A 23676-nucleotide genomic window follows, 5' to 3' on the forward strand; every position below is an offset into this window, starting at 1 on the left:
TCCAGGGAGGATGCCAACTCAACTCAGAGAACTACGCAAGATGACTGGCTCCATTTATTCGATTGTGCAGTCCTGCCAGCTAGGTTAAATAACACAATGTTTGAAGAGGTTCTATTCAAACTCACACCATTTAAATGAAGCCAACCTTATAAATTTGGAGGCACCAATAGCTACTAACACTTCTGTCTCAACAGCTTGAACATGCACAAGATTGTTCTGCACACCACTGGGCAACTAAAGCTGGATACAGTCCAGGCTGTTACAGCCAGTGGGTAAGATTGAGATGGAAGGCACAGCTCTCACAATCTTCTTCCCTGGGCAAAAATGTGACATGGCAGCTAATGAGGAGAGTCATCAGTCAGCTAAGCTGTTAGATACCTCAAAGACAGAGATAGAGAAGACAGATTAAACAGTAGGAAGAACCCAAACAGAATTGTTTCTTCTGATACAGAGGGTCACTACAGCTAAAACCCAAGTGACTTTCAGGAGTCAGCATTGGTGACCTGCCTGTCAAACAGTTTGCACGTAGCACATGAGCAGACTCATGACATGGAGGACACAACAACTGAAAGCTTAAGAGGAGTTTGTCTCATGTTCTAAGCATGAAAGTCTTAAATTAAGAATCAGTCTTCCAACACATTCAACAGGAGTGATAAATAGAAATTAAGCACCAAGACAATGACAGAGCAGAAGGAAAGAGTTCTGTATGAAAGTGTGGATGTTCAGTTATCTTGGGAACCAAGCACAACCATTGAGGTTGAGAACACTGCCCTTAGGGGACATGAAGCTACGCAGCAAAACCTGTGTTGAGAACAAGAACAAGAAAAGTCCCTTGCAGACAGCTTTTGTGCTGACATCAATTCTCCCACAGAAATGCCACAATATTTTTTAAAAGCAGCTTTTCCCAGAGCTTTTTTACACCACTCTTAGCATGACATAGGGAGTTGTAACTTGTGCCTGAGAGAACAAGGGCAAACTTCTTACTCCAGAAGACAACTCCTGATGATGTAACCAGACATCAGCTACTTTGACATTTAGAATAGATTTAACCCAATTTGGAAGGGGAATGCAAAACATTTGAAATAACGCACTACTGTAAGCAGATGGACAAAACACTCATGCAAGGAAGACCCAGAGTTAAGATTTGCTCCTACGACACTGGTAAATTTTTTGTGTATCATACGGTGCACTACACAGTAGTTTTAGCACTACTCAAAAAAACCCCACTTATTTATGTGCGTAATAACATACCACCCAGGCCAAATAGCCTGGAACAAGCAAGGCAGAAATAGACCAAACAAGAATTTATTGAATTTTCACTGATTTTCTTCTCACTCAAAATCTTGCTAGTATTCCATGGTATCCTTCACCTATCTGGCTCCAGCCACACCAAGTACCACTCAGGGGTCCTCTGGAAGGTAAATAACAGATTCCAGAATGCAGAGCTTTAAATTCCTTAAATAAGAACAATTTAGCCTGCTATTACCTTAAAGCAAGCTCTAAAGATGGATAACTCATGTGAAGTCCTCTAGAAACCTAAAGGCTTGTTAATTGCTTAAAGTGATTACAGACAGACTATACTCCAAATAAGCTTTGAACCCTCAGAATATCTTAAGCTGTTTATGATCTATCGGCTCTTACAGTGGCTTAAGACAATTGAGGATGTTAGGAGTTCTTTGGGGGAGCGCAAATTGCTTAAGCCTTCTAAGGCCTTAAGTATCTTAAACTGCTACAAGTCTCGAGAGCCAAAGTCACTCCAGTCGTCTTTGAACTTTCACTAGTGTTGTAGCAGAAACTAACATTTCTGTTGATTCAAAGGCAACTTTGAAGTGGTAGGCTTGTTTTGTAGGATCTTAAACTAACCAGGAAAATGCATTCAGAATGGGAGAAATCAACTTCAAAATAAACATTTGAAATTAGCAAGAGTAGCAAATGTGTTTGTTTGTTTGTTTTAATATAACATTGCAACGTGCACACACAAAGCTGCCAAGCTCCAAAACGGAGATCTTGGCTTGGTCTAATCTCAATGAGATCCACAGGGCAAGCCAAGTTCTGTATTTTTAGTCTTCAGCAGCTTTGAGATTAGCCAACTAAAAAGTGTTCTGTTTAGTACACCGGGAAAACCTGCTCGGGAGAAAAAAAAATAAATCAAAAACCCCAAATTCAAAATTATTACTCCGATTACAGTTTGTAGACATTGAATTGAGAGCATTTACACATTTACAGAACCAGATAGCTCAAGGATCTAAAAAAGGGAAAGAAAACGAAGAAAAAGTTGGCAGTTCTATTTGCTTGCTGGATTCACTACAGTCCTGCCGGGAAAACACAGACATAAGGGACAACAAATAAAACTCCACAAATAAACTGGATCAAAGACCAGAAAATTAAATATGATGTTACTGGAAAGCTAAGGGAATAAACAATCAAACCAGGAAGGTCTAGTATAGACCTGCAGAGAAAATAAAGGTTCTAAGAAAGGAGGATGGACTGGTGCTGCCAAAGAGGAAAAATTCAGTCTAAAAATAAACATGGGAAAAATGGTACCAGAATGAAAAAATGGTCTGTTAATCAGTGAGGCTAAGCACAACAATCGATAATGACTCAAAGTGGCTGAGATACTTTGTTTTTCTTTCTGAAGTCTCCACTTAAAAATATCCAATGGTACTTACACAATCAGGGAGTAAGAAAAGTAGCCAGACATAACAGCTACTGGCAATCATTAAGAAAATTAAAAGAAAAAAAAAGCTAACTTTTTTTAGCTATTCACACCTGATTTTTAACATGTTAAAAAAACTGAAGTGACAAAAGGCCAAAAAAGCCAACTTAGCAGCATTCTTCAAAAAGAAAGTAAAACTTAAATTGCCAATTACTCTATCCTAAATGTAACTTTTATCCTTAAAGACAGTAATATAACAAAGAGAAAAAAAGAAGATATATGAAAACAATGAAAGAGTGAGCCACATGCAGTAGGCAGTAAGTCAAATAATTGCTTGCACGAAATTTAATTGCTTTTGTAGATAGAACTAGAAAAAGTAAAGGAAGACAAAGCAGCAGGTGTGATCTGAATAGATATAAGTGAAGTATTTGTTAACTGTTCTTAGAGTTTGTGGTCATGCTTCTAGAAAGATTGCTACCCAATCTGAGAACCAGTAAGGACCTGCAGCCCTGTGACATGGTACACAAATGTAAGCAGCAGGTCAAGTTTAACACTGAGGTCTGTAACAAGTTCTCTTAGCCATGGTGGAAGATAAATGTCACTAACTAGTCAGTGCTTCAGCCCATCTTGAAGCACTGAGTGAGAGAAATGAACTTGCTAATTACTGAAGACTTAAAACAGGTCTCAAAATTTATCTCTAGGATTCATAGGTATAGTAAGTTGAATTTTGTGAGGGCATATTCCACCTTATGCCATAATTCATCCTGCATATCAAATTCACATACAGAAACAGAAATTAAACAAAAACCAGTATCAAAATGGAGATACTGTTCCAAAGTCTCCGTTTTACCACCCCTCTTGCATCTGCAACGAATGAGCCTCTCGGCACTCAGGAGACCTAAGGCTTCTCTGCACAATTTGGAAAGAATTCATTTCAGTTTTTTCCTAAATGCATGAATAACAGAATCCAAATATAAGCTTTCAGGGATGCACCTGTAGTGCAAAAGTGACCATCTTCCCCCCTTTTCAGTCCTTTTATCAATCAAAATAATATTTTCCCCTCATTTAGAAAATTCAATGTATCTTGTGGTCAACATGCAGCACAAGCCCAGGACACGCATTCGCTTACTTGGCCGTGGTCAAGGGCCGCTGCGCAGATGCCGCCTTTCAGAGGCCATCTGCAGGGAGGACTCAGACACAACCCCCAGTTAGCACTTGTGAGAACACTCACTGTGCAGGGTTCTGATCATCCCTTGGTTATGCATGAAGGAAAACAGCTCCTCCTTCTGTCTCTTTGTTTACTCCATCCTCCAGAAGCTATTCTTAAAAGGCAACCAATGCACCATGGCTGATGCTGCCTGGGGCACCACTGCTGGAGGCTTAAGAGCCTGAGGGATGGAGCCAGCAGAGACGTGAAGGGCCAGGCAGCTGGACAGACGACCATCTCTCTACCAACACTGATAACTAGCTGCAGACACATTGTTCCCATTACTATGAGAGGATACACAATTCTCAGAGGGGAAAAAAAAACCCAACAAAACCAAAAACCTGGGTTGGCATGAACAGACAATTGCCATGGTCCTCTGTAAAGCATAGGAATCTTTTGTGAAGAGAATTTTCCCAGAAAAATTTCACATCACAGGCAGATCTTGCCACAAAGAATTAAAATATGCACACTGCATAGCACTGAATCAATTTGAGACTCTCCACACCTACTTCCCAATGACAGAATTCCAAGGGATGCTGCCTCTGAACCAGATACATCTTCAGGCAGTATTTTAATTCCATTATCAGAAGCTCTGTCTGCTGAAGAAATCCTTCCTCTCTCATGGATGCCAGTATTACACAGCCAGCCCTAGACAAGATGCTTTGAATCCTTGGTTTTGAAACAGTCTTCTCAAAACACTGAGGTTTTTGGGTTAGCATTTTCAAAAGCACATGAGTACTGAGCCCTTCCAGAACCTGCTCCTGAGCATGGGGGAGTGGGAACTCAAAGAACTGATATTTGGACCCCCTGCCTTTCTCCCATGGTAGTCCTCCACAAAAGAAACCAGCAAAGGGCAATAACCAGCATGTGGTCTGCTTCTCCTCACCTTCGGTCTCACCTGTTCATGTTCTACAAGACAATTAACATTTGAGAAGCCCCACCAGGGGTGTTTCTGAATGAGAAAGCTCTTGCTAGGATGTGACAGCATAGGAAAGGCTGTGAGCACTAAAAAACAAATTCCTTTTGAATTCAGCAGACATATTTCTACTGTACAAGACACTGTGTTTCATTCCATGCTGCAAAGACCCAAGATTCGGGAACTGAATCAAACCTTGAACCATGCAGAGCCAAGAGAGACATACAATGCTTCAGTGAGCATTAGCCCTTGTTCCAGTTACAAAGGATGTCAGGCTGCATGTGGCTGGGGAGAAATGGCTGGAGGAGGCTAAAACACACCAGCAGCCATGCAGAAAAGTCAGTGTGCAGCAGGACAGCAGAGGGGTGGGGGGAATTCACAGTGCTCTGTGTCACCCCCTATGACAGACCTGAAGGCCTCAGGGACTAGTATACAACAGTCCACTTCATCTGCTGCTCTGCTAAGTGGAGTACAGCGCCTCAAGTGGTGTGCCTAAAGGGATTCCCGTTTCGGTGCAGCATGGCATTAAATAAATCTATTGCCTGAATTCAGCTCACCGGTGCCTCAGAGCCTTTCGATACTGCACTTCTGGAGTGAATACAAACTTATTTTGTACCCAAAACCCACAGACTACCTCATGGCAATGTGAAGTCATGTGCAAGCACAGAGTAGACTTGTGATCTAATATCTATGCAGGTCTATCAGTTGGCAACCATCTACACACAGAACCATGACAAGACTACAGGAGTCTCAGGCTGTCACAACCTCATACAGACCACAGTCTGTTTCTAAGCGATATGTGAAGGACTAAACTCTCTTATCAGCAGGGCTCACGTGAGAAGGACAGACCTGAGCACCCTCACTCCAGCCTATCACCACTGCAGTTGGTTAAAGAGGAACAGAAGATGCGTGAAGCATCCCCCAAAGACACACTGCCTATGATCTACATCTGTTACTCTATGCACCTTCAAGAGTTGCAGATGCCTTTCTTCATACCGGCTTCCCACGCTTGGTGCTCTCTCCCCAAGAATCACTTCCATGAACCTTCTCCCAGTGAGTCCTTCTCTTACATGGCAGCTGAGGATTTTCCCAACAAAAATGAAAGATCAGAGTAGTGAAAACTAAATTGCTTGTTCTTGTTGGTCACTTGCACAGGAAGCTGTTTCTAAAAGCTGAGTTCCTTTCCTACTGCTTTCACACAGACCAGTCCTCAAAATGAGAGTAATTCAGCAGAAACAGTAGAAAAAGTTTTAAACAGGTCATAGAGACCTGCTCTAAGATAGTTTATTTGCAAGGAAGTGAAACCAGCAGCTAAACAAACAGAAGAAAAGAACACGTGAAGGAAAGGCAGACATGCTTCACCACCTTTGTTATTCATCGTCCTTACTCAGAAGAGTGTTTATTCACTGACAACTGGGATCTCTGGGTTTTCAATACAAGTCTGTATCTAATACTGTACATTGAAACTAAAACATTAGTAAAAAACATAAGTTGGTTGGCCTTTGAGTGTTTGGGAAAGCAGGAACTTCCACGATGTTACATTCTATGATTCTACAAATAAAAGTTTCTTCCAATGTAATGACATGGGAAGCAGAGCAAACAAATTGATGTTTTTCAACAGCATAGTTCAGTGAGCTGGGTGTCACCCTGAAATCTAAGGAAATGGGTACACAATTTCCTTTCTTTCCTTACCTGAATGCAACCCTGTGAGTGGTTATATATTTGGCTAATGAAAACTTGTATTCTGTCCTCATAGCTAATGAACTGGTTCATGAATTCCAGTCTCTCACAGGCTTCTTTCAGGCCCATTAGATGTGTTTCCAAGTGTGGATGACCACTGCTGTCGCCACCTCACCTCCCTACAGCACAACAGCTCTGAGACCCAACTTGTCAACACCTGTTCAGATACACACCTTGGGTTTAAAATACTGAAAACTGCCTCATGGCTCAGCAGTCCAGTGCCACCCCTGGTCACATGTATTTAAGTCATACACTCATCTCTGCAAGCCAGCCAAGCTGCATCCCCAACAGCTGAGCCTTTTTCATCCACCCAACCAACGTACGGGCTACTGCAGAAATCTGCTGGTCAGCCACCTGTCTCTAGCTTGCAGCCACAACCTAGTATTAGTCACAGAATCACAGAATCGACTGCCTCTTTGTTCTCTGATAAAAACTATATAACTTTAAATAGTTCTCCTTTCCTTGAGATTTATGGAAGGCTACGTAACCCCCTCCTTAGTCCTCCTTTTTAGTCCTGCAGCAGATCCCAAGCTGCAGGTGTTCTTAGACAAAAGTGCTGCACTGACACCACCCAGCAGCTCTTCTCAACCACCGTACCCATTTAAAGGCAGTTTGGAATATGGATATGAGAATTTTAAACTGTTTCAGCTTGCGTATCTAGTTTCTTCTACAGTGATACTAACATTTCGCTATCTTTGCTGTTAAGCATCTTGTGTCTCATCCTAGAATTAAATTTGTTGTTTTTACAGCCTCATGTATTGACGGCTTAATCACCTACGATCAACTAAAGCCTCAGGTCTTTCTCCTCCTCTGCCATTTTAACTACGGAGGCTCAGCGTTATTAGTCACTAAGTGCACTTTGTACTATTAAGTTCCCATTTCTATAGCTCCAGTCACTTTTAAGGCAATCCAATTCTTCTGCAATACTATGATCTCTCTCTGCAATGACAAGGCTAATGTCACATCCTCTGCAAATTTATTCAGCACATCCTTACAAGGCATTAGTATAAATAGTATTAACAACCGGACCCAGGATAGGTTCTCAAGGAAGTCCATCCATGACCTCTTTTGTAACAGAGTCCAGCTCTCAATTACGTTGTATTCTTTCCTTTAACCAGGCCTTCACCTCCTCTTTACCAGATCTTGTTCTAATCCTTATTCTTTACAAATTAACTAGATTTATTGTAGTTTCAACATGGGAACTGCCTTACTAAAGCACAGAGGTATTGTATTAGACCTGGAGCAAGTCTTTAGTTGACCCTTTAATTAAAAATAAACATAAAATTCTCAAGGACAGGTATCCAACCTGCACCTTAGTCAAATTACAATGTATTTGATACTGCTTTCCATGGTTTTTCCTTTCCTTCAAAACATAACCCACAAATTTGTGTATAGAGTTCACATTATAGACCACAAACATAACCTGAGCTTCCCCATTTCCACCTGCAAGAAAAATTGCCATCAGTGCTACCCCAACCTAGCAACATAGCCCAAAACATTTTATTTTATTTAATTACTGTTTCTTTAGACTCTGGAAGGACTACTTGCATAGCCTCTCATTATGAGACCACGGAGATTCAAGTTATGCCTTTTTTTTTGGTTGGGTGGTACTTCCAGTCTGCTCATCTAATTTTCCCTAAGCATGTGCTTTCAAATCCTGTATTTGAAGTACAGCTGCTATTCCAACATATTTATGTGATCCCTGTAGTGCTTGGTTTCAAATGCCTTCACTGTACATGGGAATAAAGACCCAGGGAATTATAACCATCTCAGCCATTTGCTACTGACCACAGTTTGCTTTGCCAAATTAGAACAGTGGGGTGTTTTCGACAGTACGGCGTTTTCTTGACGCCCGCTGTTTGTTAGACTATTCCCCCATATAGTACTCTACCAATTGCTGAGACATTTCTTTAATATTTCTCTTCCTCTGTATTACTGTGTACGGGAACTACACAAATATTTTTCATTTTCCTCCCTCACTTCTCTAGTTAAAGTCAACAGACATGCCAACCTCAAACCAAGTCTATTAAGCCTAGGACTACGGAGATGGCACCTGAAACCTTGAGATGTCGGGGTTTTTCCTTTCTCTGAGGATCTTCCAAGTAGATCTGGGGCAGACATCACAGCCGCAAGCCACTTCTGCTCTGATAGAGCCTCACTCATTTGTGTGTTCTGATGTTTGAGCCTTAATGCAAATTATCCAGCTCGGTGAATATTTACACCTTCACGCAGAGGTTTTTAAGTCACTCTGGCTGTTGTTGGTCTATAAAGTGGTGTAACTGGGAACATAACATACCAGGTGTCCTGCTCCAAAAAGAACCTACCAGTCCATGTGAGGTCTGCAATAATAATCAGAAGCACCAGACACCCAATCCACCAGCGCAAAACCCATTAAAGTATTTCTGTCAAACCACCAATAAATCTCCCACCCCTACAGCCACCTTGTTTCACGTTCACATATGAAAAGTTTATTTTTGTTGGAATGGTGCATGACTGTTGCTGACACAGAACTAAGGATATAGAAGAGTGCCCTAGCAACACGGTGAACTAAAAAGGTTTCAGAGAGATGCTGCGGAAGGACTGGAATGCCATGAAAGTGTCCCTGTTGTGTCTTTAATTAGTAAGGTGTCAGGAAGAGACACACCGCTTAACTTGGGGCTACTGCAAGCACCAGAATGGATATCTAACATGAGGTGTGACAAGCCACGACAGCCAGACCAAGTTCAACTCTTCAGCATTCAATCAAAGGATCCATCCCCAGGGAAACTTCAATGCCTCGGGTGCTTGTCCAAGTTCATCTTCTAAGCCATAATCAGTAGACTAGATCTTATCACTTCTCTATGCTGAAAATCACTGAATCAACAGAATAGCTAGGGTTGGAAGGGACCTCTGGAGATCATCTAGTCCAATCCACCTGCTAGAGCAGGTTCACCCAGAGCAGATCACACAGGAATGTGTCCAGGCGGGTTCTGAATGTCTCCAGAGAAGGAGCCTCCACAGCCTCTCTGGGCAGCCTGTTCTAGTGCTCTGGCACCCTCAAAGTAAGCAAGTTTCTCCTCATATCTAGACAGAATTTCCACCTGAATCTGTAATAACTTAGTCCATAAATAACTTAGAATAACTCTCTAGAGTTTGAAAAGAAGAGAGCCATTATTCCTGAATAATTCTTCTGCTTAGAAAGTACAGCAACTATTCTTGAAGAAAGCCACTTATCCTGGAAAAGAGTGATTATAGCTTATTCCATAATAATATCTTGTAGAACTTCATGTATAAATAAGGTCTTGATGAAAGATTATGTTCAAGGGAACAAGAGGGCTGCTTGAAGAGCACTGGCATTCTGTACTACTGAAACTGGTCCAATCTGAATTCCAACCACAGATTTTACCAGAAGGCTGTACTGAATTAGTTACTATTACAATTGTATACATTTATTCTGATTTAAGACAGTGGTTCTACACTGACCATATGACTCTCCTCAAGCACCACATGCCTGATCTCATGCACAACAGATGGAGTCCACATGCACGTGGTAAGATCACCAGCAGTGCTGCAAGTTTTTAGCTGCCAGCTTTTAACTTATGAGGAATTTCAACACATGAAGCATAATTCAAAAGAACACCAAGGTAGTTTAATACCAGGAAATAACTGAAGCATACAAATCCCTGAAGTGTTCCTGCAGTATAAAAGAAACACTACTCCAAAAGAAGTGCTTCTACAACACAATGGAGAAAAGGGTCTCGAAGCATGATGCAAAGACTCTTCAAGAACAATGGAAGCAATACATGTTTCACTGCTCAGATGCCCAATCATCATAGGTATCACACCACATCTAAACCGGCTTGTGTTTAACTGCAAGTTTGCAAAGGGACAGTTACACCCTTCATGGCACTGTATAAATAAAAGAGAGCTAAAGTCTACACATCACACCATTGGGCTTTCAAGTGAGGACCAAAACAATTCACTGGCTTGCTCATAATCATGACAAAAATTTTGCAGTTCATAGAATCTCATGCTTCAATACTGTAACAAGTATTTGATAAGTCTAGGTCAGTAAGCTTTCAAGTTGGCTGGTGGATTCCAAGGAGTCCATAAAAGCTGAGGAAAGCAAGCATTTCACTAACAGCTCAAATTTGCTGTTCTCCTTGCAAACTTTTAGAGAGAGACTGAAAGACACTGCACTAGAAATACGTGAAACAAAGGATTCAGAAAGCCTAGAAAGACATGGGAAAGAAAACGAGCTAATGAGATGCACTTCAAACAGCCTCAGAAGTTTATAATCAGCAAAACAAACACTGACTGTAAGAGACTCAGGTAAACACTGTTGCAGTCCAAAAGGAGTGTTAAGAGATGGGTTTTTTGGGTCCTCCAAGCCCAGTGCCCCAGGCAGTGAAAAGACATTTTATCCCCACTGCCCTAAGAATAGAACAGCCAAAGCAGTTGTAACTCCATGTAAAGCAATCACTTACTCTGGTCGGCAAATCACCAGGTCCCCTTTGTTGGTGCCGTATGCCAATCCTAGGCCTGGCTCAGGCAGCCAGCGAGCAGAGTTGATGCTGACATGTCTTCTCTGGTCGGCAGGCATTGGGTAGAGAACGTTGAAAACTCTCTGAAACAATAACAGGAGATTACGTGACAGGATAATACAAGGCAGGAGAGCCATGCTCAGTCTCCCTGCAGGAGTGCAGCTGGCCAAGGAAACATGTCACTTTACAGGATGTTGCAGGGAACCAGCAATCCGGTAGCAAGAGTAAACAGCTGCTAGAAACACACACGTATGTGCCCCTAGGTGTTTAATAGACTGGCACACAGCTGTGGGGCAGAATAAACTCTGCCTCCAGGAGAATCTACATGCCACTCAGTCGGCTGCACAGTCCCTTCTGTTCAAACTAATTAAACAAAGTAATGGGGACAAATAGTACAGTCATTAGAAAGCAGGACAACTGGTACTCTTCTAGCCTTTACTACTCATCTTAACTCACTGGGGTGGAACAGGAAACTGTCAAGTACATGGGCTCTCAGCATCAAAAGCGTGTTGTTTCTAGTAAGCAAAACAAACTTCATGCAAAAATAATATACAATTATTTCCATTTAAAAACACTTAAACAGCCTCCTGAAAATGTTTCAGAGTTTGATCAACCCCCACACCAACAGTGCACAAAGGAAAACGGAAGTCCAGAGATTACAATAACACAAGCAACAAATCCCTTTGTTCAGGTCCCCTTCCAACACCATCCAGTCTACCTGCAGTAAGATAAGAAGCTAAGAACATGGGTAGTTAGCACAGCTGCAAGCCAGTTCTTCCCAAATGCTGCATTAACACAGGTGAATGAAAATGCTGTGCACACCAAGGACCAATAGCAAGCTCGGCTTTCTGGTCTGCACTAGCTTGGTTTCTGAAGCATATGAGCTTGAAAAGCAAGAAGAACGAAGCGGAACAGATTATACCTACGCATATACTCTCCTTCTACTCCAAGAAGCTAATGTCTTTTGTACGGCACAACGCTTTCCTGCACCCTGCAATCAGAAGTGGGCATACTGACAACACTCCATTTAGCTGGAAAATATGACACATGTAGGTCATAAAAACAAAGGCACGGAAAGTGGGAAAAGGGGTAATCAGCTGGTTTAGCTACCAGGAATAGACAGGGACGAGCTGCTTCAGTGGACTGGGTCTTCAGAGCACGTTCCATCACAGCTTCAAAAGGGTAGGACTGAAGACTGCATTTACAAATCCAAATAATTAAAAGAATCTCTGCAGAAATTTACCTAGGATTTAAACCTGTAATCAGTGCAGGTAACATAAGACTTTGAATTTCGATTTTCAATGGGATAAGTCTCAGGTGAAATATATGTTTTCATTAGATTTTCTGGCAGACAACCAACCATCCATCACAAAACCTTTCTTCCAGACTCCTCAGAAAAGGGGATGGTGCTGGACCAGGAAGAAAGGAACGGAATGAGGATGTGCTGGAACAACAGGATAAAGGTGGAAGGGAATGCAGATCAATCACTACTGCACTGCTGAGGTGGCCTAAAGTAACAGAACTCATAAGGGTGGGACTGGTCAGCTAGCATAACAAACTGAGGCTGTTTTTCTTTGTAGTTCTATTGTCCACCCCACATATCATCTGTTTGACAATTTGAGAAGTCTGAGGCAGAGACCACTTGACTGTATGCCCTCCAACAGCTAGTACCCAGAACCTTAATCCTGACCATCCTAGTGCAAACAAAGTACCTTAGAGCAAAACAATACAGCTACATTATTTCCTGTCATCAATAACACATTTAACCTCTCCTCTGAGAAGGCCACACTAGAGGAGAAAACATCCTTAAGGATTTCTCTGTGAGACAGAAGCTGGTCACACTTTGCCCTGGCTATCACTAAGCAGTTAGTATATTTGGAGAAGCTTGGGGTTTGGAGGAACAGTTAATACATTCAGAGAAGCTCGGTGTTTGGAGGAAAGGAACAGGCCCTCAGGGGTTTATTCAGCTCTTCCCCACCTCTGTCATGTCCACCCCATTCACTCCCCACCTTGTTTGCTGTGTGTGGGGACAGGGGCAAGGGAAGGAAAAAAAAAAAAGGAGGGGAGCAAAAAAAATACATAAATCAGATGTACGATGTTAACACCTGTTACCATGGAGATTATGGTGCACTCCAAGATGGGGAGACTGGATTTGAGAAGGAGAAGGACAAGAGAGGGAGGTTTGTGCCAGAGCTGGGAGCATAAATTCATAAAATAAGCATTACAAATCCCTCAAGAACTGCAAGGGCTTTCCATCATATCCTTCTTTGGCAAGACAGAAACAAATAGTTTCTCTTCACCTGAGAATGGCTTTGCCAGGTCTCAGAGCTGGAGAACCTGCCTCCCTGGGCTGGCTGCAAGCTCTGCTCCACAGGCAGGTCAGTTTGCATGGACCTTGTCCCACAATCTCTGCAACCAGCTGTGCCACAGGGGGACACTTGCCAGCGGTAGCTCAGCATCCAGGTGCTTTCCAGCAAACAGCACCCCATGGAACGTGCTGCCAAAGACACAGGACTACTCCTGACAACCTGCAAAAATGTTGGCTGAGGGCAGCATCTCAAAGACACGATGGCTTAAAAATTCTGCGTAAGAATAGTTGCTTCATTACTCCACTCCATTCACTTCTAAACAGCTTGTCACACCGAAGAGCTCCCCTCCCCTGCTGCTTCCCACTCCCACGCTAATGGGACAACTCCATGCAGTGTTAAGGGTGATGACATCCGTGCATGTGGTAATTAGTACATAAAAAGAGAAAGCAGCTGTACTGGCATAATCACCACTCGCAGCAGTAACCAGGGCCCAGCTAATCAATCTGATGCAGTCATACAGACGGGCTGTTGTAATCACATCCATTAGTAAGACCCCCTACTCCATCCACAGAGTGGAAAAAAAAAATTAAAGTTCCTTCAACATCAGCAGGTACCTCTCTTCAAAGAAGGTCAGAAGCCTGTCAGGAAGCATTATTCTCCATAGATCACACCTAATTACTTTCGGATTTTTTTGTCTTTTTGTTTCCATTGCTAAATCTTATAAAAAGTTACTGAGATACTTCAACCAAAGTAGCCAGCCTGAGAGCATACCACAGAGTGACCGCCTCTTTGTCAGTGGGATTGTCCATGCTCTGTAGTCCCATACTTCTAGGAATAATATTCAAGTTACTACAGGAATCCTACACTAATACAATTCTCCAGCTTCTAGGTCAAGACATTGTTGCCAAACCTCAAACACTCTTAAAACTAGCAATAAAATGCATATAGCTGATACTTCACCAGTTCTCTTTAATTAGGGCTGTTCCACAGACTAGTTGCAGGCCATGTGTAACTGCCACATTGATGGCGCAGTGTTCAGGAATCAGTTTAGAACCACTGTTGTAAAAGTCCACTAATCTTTAAGATGCTCACCGCACTCTACCACAGTCTCCAGAGAGTTTAAATTTAATAGGGTGGCATTTTTATTTAGGACAGATATTGTATTGCATCACATTTTATCAGACCATAATCACTGCCAGCAGTCACAGCAAGCTTCCAGGCTCTTTACCATAACCAATGTCAAACTTGCTCTTAGCATCACTACACTACTAATTTGATAATATTATACACAGCTACATCATTAGATGTGGTGATTCAGCATTTATGAAGCTGGCAGTTGCATTTGTTTCCAGATGCTGTTCTGAAACAGAATTTTGAATATAACTATAAACACTGAAGTCTGAGGAGTGGGAGCTTCAGAACATCCCTATGGAAGCTTAAGTCCAAACAGGCAACGTAAGTACAGCAAGCTGTTATCTTCTTGGCAACAACATAAACACATAACTGTAATTTCAACAGACAATAAAGGTCCTACCCCTTCTGTTTATGGCTACATGACCCAGCTTTGATTACACAGAATAGTTGCTTGACCTGTGTTTGTGTTTGTAGAAAACCCTGTCTCTGGTGATCTCCCCCCCAGTTCACAGGATATTCCAGAAGTCTTCTGTCATTTCAGGGACTCCATTTCTCCTTTTCAGGGACGTCAGCAAGATAAAAAGTCTTCCTCTAGAAATAGCAAAGCTGTCTACGTAGTTACGCTTTCACACAAAAGGCAACTCTCATGCAAAGGGAAAGCAACTCTCACTAAAGAAAACAGCTGGTTGCTTCCATTTTACATCCCTGTAACCATGAAGTATGGGGAAAGATTTGCCTGAGTAATTTATGTCTGCACTTCACTATTTTCAAAGACTGCACTAAAAGCAACTACTTATCTCTTTGGTGTGCCTTTTCTACCCTTCCTGAACAGGAGTGGGCACGTGTATCATCTACTGAACTCCCTAAAGCTCATTTCATCATTTCACAGACACTTTTTCAACAATGAATTCAGCAAGGGAGAAGATAGATTAGAGAAAGTAGAGCTGTAAGTCACGAGGAAAAGGAAAAACAGGCCCTCCAAGTGTTCAGCAAACACGCTGCATGTGGAGTGCAAAGGCCACCTCAAGCCCACTGCCGCCGCTCCCCCTCCAACTTGTCAGTGCTGGCACATCAGCACTGTAGCACCTGTCACAGCCACCGCCTAGGTATTAAACTAAATATTTACTTGTGGCAGAGAGCCAGGAGAGGCTGCATGACAATCAACAGCCTCAAGGAATCTTTCCCGATGACCTCTTCCTCGCTGTCAGGCTGCTGTACTTATGTGCGAAGAAGGGGGCCCAGGGCACACAACACATAAGCAGAGAGCTAGACAGTTAATTTGTACCTGCCCTGGAGGAGTAAGAAAACTTTTTACTAAAAGCATCTGCTCTGCAAAGCCCTAGTTATTGACCCAGTGCTTCCCTCTTCCCCTCCCACTCCGTCCCAGGGAACTTGCTGCTGTTAAATAACGCTCTTCAAGTTCTACTTTTCCCCTCCATTTCTGGGGTGTGCTAACATAGAACGCTGGACAGGGCAATCACCAGGATCCTGTCAGTCCTCAGAGTAGCAGCAGGCTGCCAGCTGGCAACAGGGCTGCACTGCTCACCTGGTCAGAGCAGCACCGTGCCGGCCAAAGCGGAGGAACCACGTCCTCTGCACAGCCGCCTCTTTGCTCAAGGCCTTCCCACCCCTAAGGAGAGCAGCAAAAAGCAGGGGAGTGCTGAATGCTGCTTGTTTGGCAGAGTGGGACCTTCCTTCTCCTCTCTGGCACTCAAGAAGAAAAACATGTTTTGAAGCTGGAGGAGAAGAGAAAGTTGGCACAAGTGGGTAGGGAAACTCAGCAGGAACTCATCTTTTATCTTTTAAAATTCAATAGAGACATTTCTGCTCTCGACTAGATTCATTGCCTTTCAGGGTGCCAATAAATTTCAAGCCATTACCTCTGCTTAGCACAAGCAGTAAGTTGGGCTGTTAGATCAGCCTTGATAAAGACTGTGTGGGAAGGGGGTGCAGATGTTCTGTTGTTTACATGGGGAAATCTTGTAATCTGTGAAGCTCCATCCTGACAGGTAAAAGGAGAGGAAAGGCTGGAGCAGATCAAGTGGGTTTATCAGGCACCAGCCTAAAATGTAATTATTAATTTTCAGCTGAATTGAGGTTGTCAGCAGAGGCTGACCATGAAATCAAACAAAAGAGAAACATCTATTGCACTAAACCCAACAAAAGCCTTTTACTGGGTGGACTGGTAAAATACAGAGTTTCACAGCTAGTCTGACCTGGGTTGCAGAGAAAAGAGCTTCAGAAAGGAGTGTTGATCTCTGCTGAGTGGGTACAGATGCACTGGCAGCCTACATTTGTACCTCATGCCTGCACAGATGCAAAGTTTATGCTGGTAAACGAAGTGCCCTTCATATGGATACAGATCACACCACCAAAGCAATCATACAGGCTGCACAGCTTTGGCAATGTCACTGCAGCTACCCCAGAGCCTCCGGCCAGCACAGGTACCTCATCTCGTAACACACTTTAGCAAACCAAGCTACATGGAGTATGTAATACAGATGCAGCCCTGAAAGCACAGCCAATTCACAACAATGTATTAACTTCACTGAAAGCACACCTCCAAGCAAAGCCTACACACCATTTGAAACTACTCAAAGTACAATAAAAGAAATGCAGAAAACTACAAACTGCACTTGTATTTGCCAGAGCAGCAGATGAGGTGCAGCGACAGAATGAAGGCACAAACAGCAGTACAACTAAGGCTGCACACACTTCGCATTTCCCCATCTGCCCTTCATCTTCTGCTCTACAATCTGACCTTGAACAACAACTTGGAATTTCAGAAGCCTCACTTACTCTTTTTCTGATTCCAAGCCCCTTACTGAGACCGAACAGCACCTAAATAAACTAATTATCTTTTTTGCCTTACTGATCCCAATAGTGTGTTGCCACCAAAAGATCTTACCTGATATATACTTAACATCCATGTGTTAACTAGCTCACCTCTGACAGCAGGGCATCAGATAAGTTGCTATAGAGGATCTACCACTCTACTGAGAGCACTATGTGTCCTTTGCTTAGCTGCCAGAAAGCCACCTGCATCACTGACTTCTATAATGCTGCCAATTAGTTTAAATAAGTCTGTGGCTTTTTAAGTTCCAGAAGCATAATAAAAAACAGACATCCTAACCTGATCTCCTTAATAAATAACACTATCCCTTTTTTTCTGGCATAGATTATGTTCTTTATTCTGCCTTCTATTAATGAATTTCACAAAAGCTGCTGCAATTCAGGCTTATGCCTTGCAATGCCACAACCCCAGAGCCCTCTGCAGCAGATTTCAAATCTAGTTTGTCTGAAGCAGAGGGCCTTGAATGCAAAGCAAAACAAACAGCCTTTAAGATAACTGACCCAATGGCTCAATACATTTATTCATAAGACAATGTATCAGTATTTTGAAACAAGGCAAGTCTCCCCTTTGTTTGGAAAGAGTCTTCTTTCTGTATCTATATGCAGATGCAAAGAAAAAGGCACGCATTTCCCATGATCATGCAGGGGAAAATATTTGCTTTTTTGCTCCCTATGTCCCCTTATTAGGCAGGTTGGTCTATGCTGCTCTCAACCCCTCCCCCACAGCTGATTCCTGCCAACAATATACATGTCTTTCCATTAGATCTTCTCTGTTAAAATGGAAGAAGCAAAAAATAATGCACTTATCTTTCTGGATTTGTCTGTCTTATCCTCAAATGGATCTTATCATCTAATGCTCAGCACAAATAAAATTTCTTTCAACTCCATTTATCTTCCCTAGATGCAAGAGGATCATATATTAAATTCTTCTTTGGTCTTTACCAATACAAACCTCTTTCTGCCTTTTTCTGCACCTGTTGTCAGTGCAAAAAATCCTAGTTTTGCTTTCTGAGCCTGAGCCAGTGAATTAAATGAGAAGTAACCCTTAATTTTCAGCAACAACTAAAACCTTAACGGAGGATACTTGAATTAAGCCCTAAAACAAGACAGAATCAGAAGTTTCTCTTGGATGGACTGAGAAACTTTATGCAAAGGTAAAACATGGCTGGTTCTTCCTGACTGTACTTGATCACACAATTTATTGATTATCTTTCAGCAGAAGTCTCATTACAGCACACCTAACCCTTCCTTTCTTGAGGCTGGCTCTTGGCATTATCAGCTGGTACTTCATCTCACAAGCGTGCTACGCAACTACTACACCAGAAAGAGCTTTAAAAATAACTACGGGGAAGCTTCAAAACATTAACAAGAACTAGGTCTTATGAAGAAATGGATCATCTCAGGTAACAAAGCTCTCACTCAGGAAAATAACACACTTACAGTTAAGTGGCTCATTAATTTGTTATCTGTCTCACAAGGGCTGCAAAACCAGGGTAATGCCTCCAAAAAGCCCTTTAAGGGACTAGTCCAAGCACAGATCTGAAACCTATGGCTGAGTAACCAAGAAATTGCTAAGCAAAACAATTGTCCTTTCAATTGCGTGTGTATGTGATTGGAACAGATGAAAGGAGAGAAACAGGAATGCCAAAGGGGGTGTTAGCATGACAGAATATAGATACATATGTATTCAGTGCAGATGCACAAGTGAACTGAACTGTGCAAACAGGACTGTGCCCCCAGCTATTGCTAAATCTTGCAAAAATCACTGACAGCTCTCAATGCTACAACAACCTAATAAAAATATGGTCACTTCACTGGCAAAAGGAATGACAAGCTGCTTCATTTTTGTCCTTAACTCAGACTGCAAACCAAAAGCAGTACCTGTGAATTCCTCATTAAATGTCATGCTGAGACTGCAACAGCAAAATCTACAATATGTTAAAGATCTAATGACAAGAGCAAAGGCTTCGCGCACAGCTGCCATTCCACCCCACTCTCCGTCTGCTGAGCCTCAATAGCACAGCATACAAGATCAAATGTCAACAATATGTTGATGACAGAGCTACATGCACCCTCATCTAGGTGAAAAGAGGCTGTCATCCAGCTGCCTACACGTCTGGAAGGAATAAATACCGCAGGAAAGAGTTGGTTTAAATTTAATTCAAGAAAGATGGTAGAAAGAAGCATTGCAAAATTAGAAAAAAAACAAAAACAAAAACAAAAAAACCCAGTCTTCATGAAATTGCACATCTGTTCTCAGCCCATGTCCAGTTTAGTGCAAGTCGGGTGATAATCCACCTTGTCTCGCCCCTACCTGACTTGGGCAAGATGACTGCACATGAATAATCTCAGATGCGGAACCATCTTTGCCAGAATTTCTTCTGTCTAGTTAAAACTACGTACCCAGCTGCACCAAAGCTAAGAGTGGTGACTGTGGGCAAATAGGCTCAGTGCCTTCCCTGAACTGCTAAAGCTCAGCTCTCCTAAAACAGAACCCCATATTAAACAAAAGCTCTTGGTTCTCAGCTTCACAACCCAAGAAAAATCAACTTCCTGAATAGATGTCACTTGACTTTTTTTTCACACCAGTTTGCTAAAACTGACACTGTTTCCATGTTTAACCACCTCATGAGGTTTTTAAAACACAATATTTTATGAAGGGATCCTAATGAGTTTTAAGTCTTTACAGTTTCTTTTAAGTTCTGTCTCAGCAGCCATCATGCAGACATGGGTGAATTGGTCAAGATAACAATTTAACTCCTAGAACATACCATTCCCACACCTATGCTCACATGTAGCACATCTATGCAAATCTTCATGCCATCTGCAACACCAAGGTGGTGTTTCATTTTCCAGTGCTGTTGAATACAGCTCTTTCTTACACCACCCTACATCAGCAGCGCTTACCAAGACAGGTTTTGGATATCACAGTATCACAGTATGTTTGGGATTGGAAGGGACCTCAAAAGATCCTCTAGTCCAACCCCCCTGCTGGAGCAGGAACACCTAGGTGAGGTCGCACAGGAACATGTCCAGGCGGGTTTTGAATGTCTACAGAGAAGGAGACTCCACAACCCCCCTGGGCAGCCTGTTCCAGTGTTCTGTCACCCTCACTGAGAAGAAGTTTCTTCTCAAATTTAAGTGGAACCTCCTGTGTTCCAGCTTGATCCCATTACCCCTTGTCCTATCATTGTTTGCCACCGAGAAGAGCCTGGCTCCATCCTCATGGCACTCACCCTTTATATATTTATAAACACTAATAAGGTCACTCCTCAGTCTCCTCTTCTCCACACTAAAGAGACCCAGCTCCCTCAGCCTTTCTTCATAAGGGAGATGCTCCACTCCCTTAATCATCTTGGTTGCCCTACGCTGGACCCTCTCCAGCAGTTCCCTGTCCTTCCTGAACTGAGGGGCCCAGAACTGTCTTTCTAAAGAGTATTGCCAGAATTTGCTGATCCACAGAGCATATAAAACTATTTGGACTATTATGTTCCACTTGGTATTAAAAGGAGGGATTTTCCATATTGTTCAGAAAAGGGTTCTGTCCCCATGTCCCTTCCTAGTATCAACAAGTACATGCAGTTTGTGGCTCTGCTTGGACTTTTGATAGTCTAAGAAACATCTACGTGGTTCAACCGCTGCCAAAAATGAAAAATTGTTTTGGGCAGTAATTGAATATATTATTTGCAGTTCTACTCATAGCTGTCAGAAGCTGCCCCTGTTGACCTGAAAATGTCAAAATCTCTCCGAAAGAGACGCAAAGGACCACACCAACAAGCATGCTTTCTCAATAACACAGCAAGAGGTTGGTACTCTCTTTCTTACAAACTACTCTTGTTTTCAGAAGTATGCTAGTGTGTTTGAAATTTTCCACTGCAGGTAACATGTTACAGTAATCCATCTCCATATATTCTCCCAATCAGTTTCTTTTTTCACATTACTAAGGTTTCTGACAGAACAGTAACTTGCACCCCAGCGAAGCGAATGTGCACGGCCATTCGCTCACAGGTTTAAAGCCCCTTCCCTTAGGGCTGCAGGAGCATTCAGAGCTCACCCAGTGGGACAAGGAGGTCTGGCAGTGACCTTTGCAGAGCACACTGGATACATTCTGGTGACACCTGCACGAAACTCAGAAGACAAGAGCACTCAGTAAGTGCACATATTCTGTGCATTGCCATCGTTACAAGTTAATACGCTGAAAGAAAGCTTGGCTCTGTGCTAGAACTCCATGTGCCTGTCTGCTTCAGGCCCTTCTTCCTGAAGGATTTGGAATTCTCCATCTGTTTACAATAGAAGTATACACATATTCTGTTCCAAGGCTACTGACCAACTGCTTCATCAGGATGTTTCCCAAATACCTGTGGTCCTGTCAAGAGTTAATTCTGGATCTCCACAGCCTGAATTTCCTTCCAGATTCAAAGCACAATGTAGGACCTGAGACGAGGCTCGGTTAAGCCACGTGATCCCAACAAATTGCATGATTTGCTCTTTAGCTTCATGTCAATCAAATTTTTCTATCACCTATTTCAATTTTATCTTCAGCTTAAAAGCCCCTTTCCAAGTTTTTATTTTAATTTGGATTACAGCAATCATGTTTTTCTGGTATTTCAGAGTTAACTTCCTGTAGGTAAATGAAAAACATTAAATATTGCAAAGGCATTAGAATTTGTGAATGCCAGAAATAAAACTACATGTTGGCCTTCTTTCTCACTAATATCCATTGCTAACGGATCCAGAGTAAAATGATCCTTACTGTTCTATGTTTCTAAGGAACTTCAGGTCTAACCAAGTTTCCAATTTCATGTTGTTCTAAGTTCTCAACTTCCATATACTCTTGGAAACATACAGAATTCAGAAATCACCCTAGACCCATGCAGCTTGAAAACAGATTCTCTTTTATTTGGAGATCAGCTCCATCTGTGACTTCAAAATAGGCTGCAAAACATCTCCTTTCTCCATATTTGGAGTCCTTTCTCCAAACTTCCCATCTCTGAAACTCAAATATTTCCAAACAATTTCCAGTGTCAGTGCTACTTGTACGGCCCCAAGCTAGAGATCTGCTAAAAGCAATTCCTTCCCTGTGCTCTCCACTCTCCAGCTACAGAAAGATTTCAGAGACACCAGATAGGTTTGGGGAAAAAAAAAAAAAAAAAAAAAAAAAAATAAAAAACAACACCAAAGTGCAAACACAACAAAAAATTAAGCTTATACATACCACTCGTGTCAAAAGTCAACACTACTAAAGAGCTTTTTAAGGCTCAGTCTGAAAAACAAACTTGTTCTTCAGCAAAATCAAGTTTCCATCTGAAATGCTAAGCAAATCAATCCCAAGGGAGCGAACAGAAAGAGCAGGAACCTCTAGCTCATGACTCCACCATATTTGATGATAATCCACTACTTTTACTCCATTTCTGAGCACAGTTTGTCGGTGTCAAATCATGTCAGCCCTGACCTGTAGAACTCAACCCAATCTCTGAAATATCAGGAGCAAGATGCATACAGACAATGCACACTTTATAACCAAGATGCTCCTTAGTACAATCCAGAAGTGCTGTAATCCTCAGAGAGAACATTTCTCTCAGACTCTGAAAATTACACCAGCAGCCAGTCGATTTCTAGATGCAATTAAATGTATTAGAGTTTCATATAACAAAACTAATAAATTGCATCTTCAAAACCTCTATTTAAACAGCAAGATAGAAGAAATTCTCTGAGGATTAGAAACCTGCATTCCACTGACTGGTAGTCAATGATGTGGAGGACGGGTCTTTCCTTTTTAATTGGAAGCCAAAATAATCACTGTATTTCACTCCTCAGCAGGTCACCACGCTTCTGCAGTGACTTACAGGCCACGTTGCCAAGCCCTGCTCTCCCAGTTCATTGACTGCAAATCAAAAGGTGTCAGGGAAGTAAGGAACAATCATGAAACAACTTACAAGAATTTTCAGAGAATGTGATGTAGCATTTCTCTTTAATTTCTCTCTTGGGGATTTTGCAAGTAATGTAAAATTAAAATATCTACAAAGCATTGCTTCAGAACATAGCTATGACTTATTTTTAATTAAGAAGTTGAGTAACATTTGCTTTGTATTACAAGCTGTTGGCACAGAGGCAACAAGGATGCTTTCTGATTCTCCCTAATGCGCACATTAAATTAGAGATTGAAGAATACAATTTCACCAGTGCCTTTTTTCCTAAACCTTTTTCTACTGCATGCTGGCCAAGCTGCAAACAGGTTTTTACTCAACTGAATATGAATACAGAAGCCACTGCGAAGACAGTGTGCTAAGAATATTATAAAGTTTCCTACTTTAAGGTCTATTCCTATTTTGCATGTC

The 23676-nt window shown here is 42.1% G+C and overlaps 1 protein-coding gene across 11 annotated transcripts in view; it reads right to left on the minus strand.

Annotated features, from left to right (window-relative positions):
• Positions 1-23676, minus strand: part of AMBRA1 (autophagy and beclin 1 regulator 1) — a 133766-nt gene that overhangs the window by 17233 nt on the left and 92857 nt on the right. For all 11 annotated transcript variants that reach the window (XR_010473022.1, XM_065064693.1, XM_065064691.1 and 8 more), the window contains one exon: positions 10986-11125. Coding sequence is in view for 10 of the 11 variants with exons in the window: in XM_065064693.1 (XP_064920765.1) it covers positions 10986-11125 (140 nt within the window). In the remaining variant the exon portion in view is untranslated. The remainder of the gene's footprint in view (positions 1-10985; positions 11126-23676) is intronic.

Source organism: Columba livia, chromosome 5 (assembly GCF_036013475.1).
Source record: "Columba livia isolate bColLiv1 breed racing homer chromosome 5, bColLiv1.pat.W.v2, whole genome shotgun sequence".
NCBI classification, from domain to species: Eukaryota; Metazoa; Chordata; class Aves; order Columbiformes; family Columbidae; genus Columba; species Columba livia.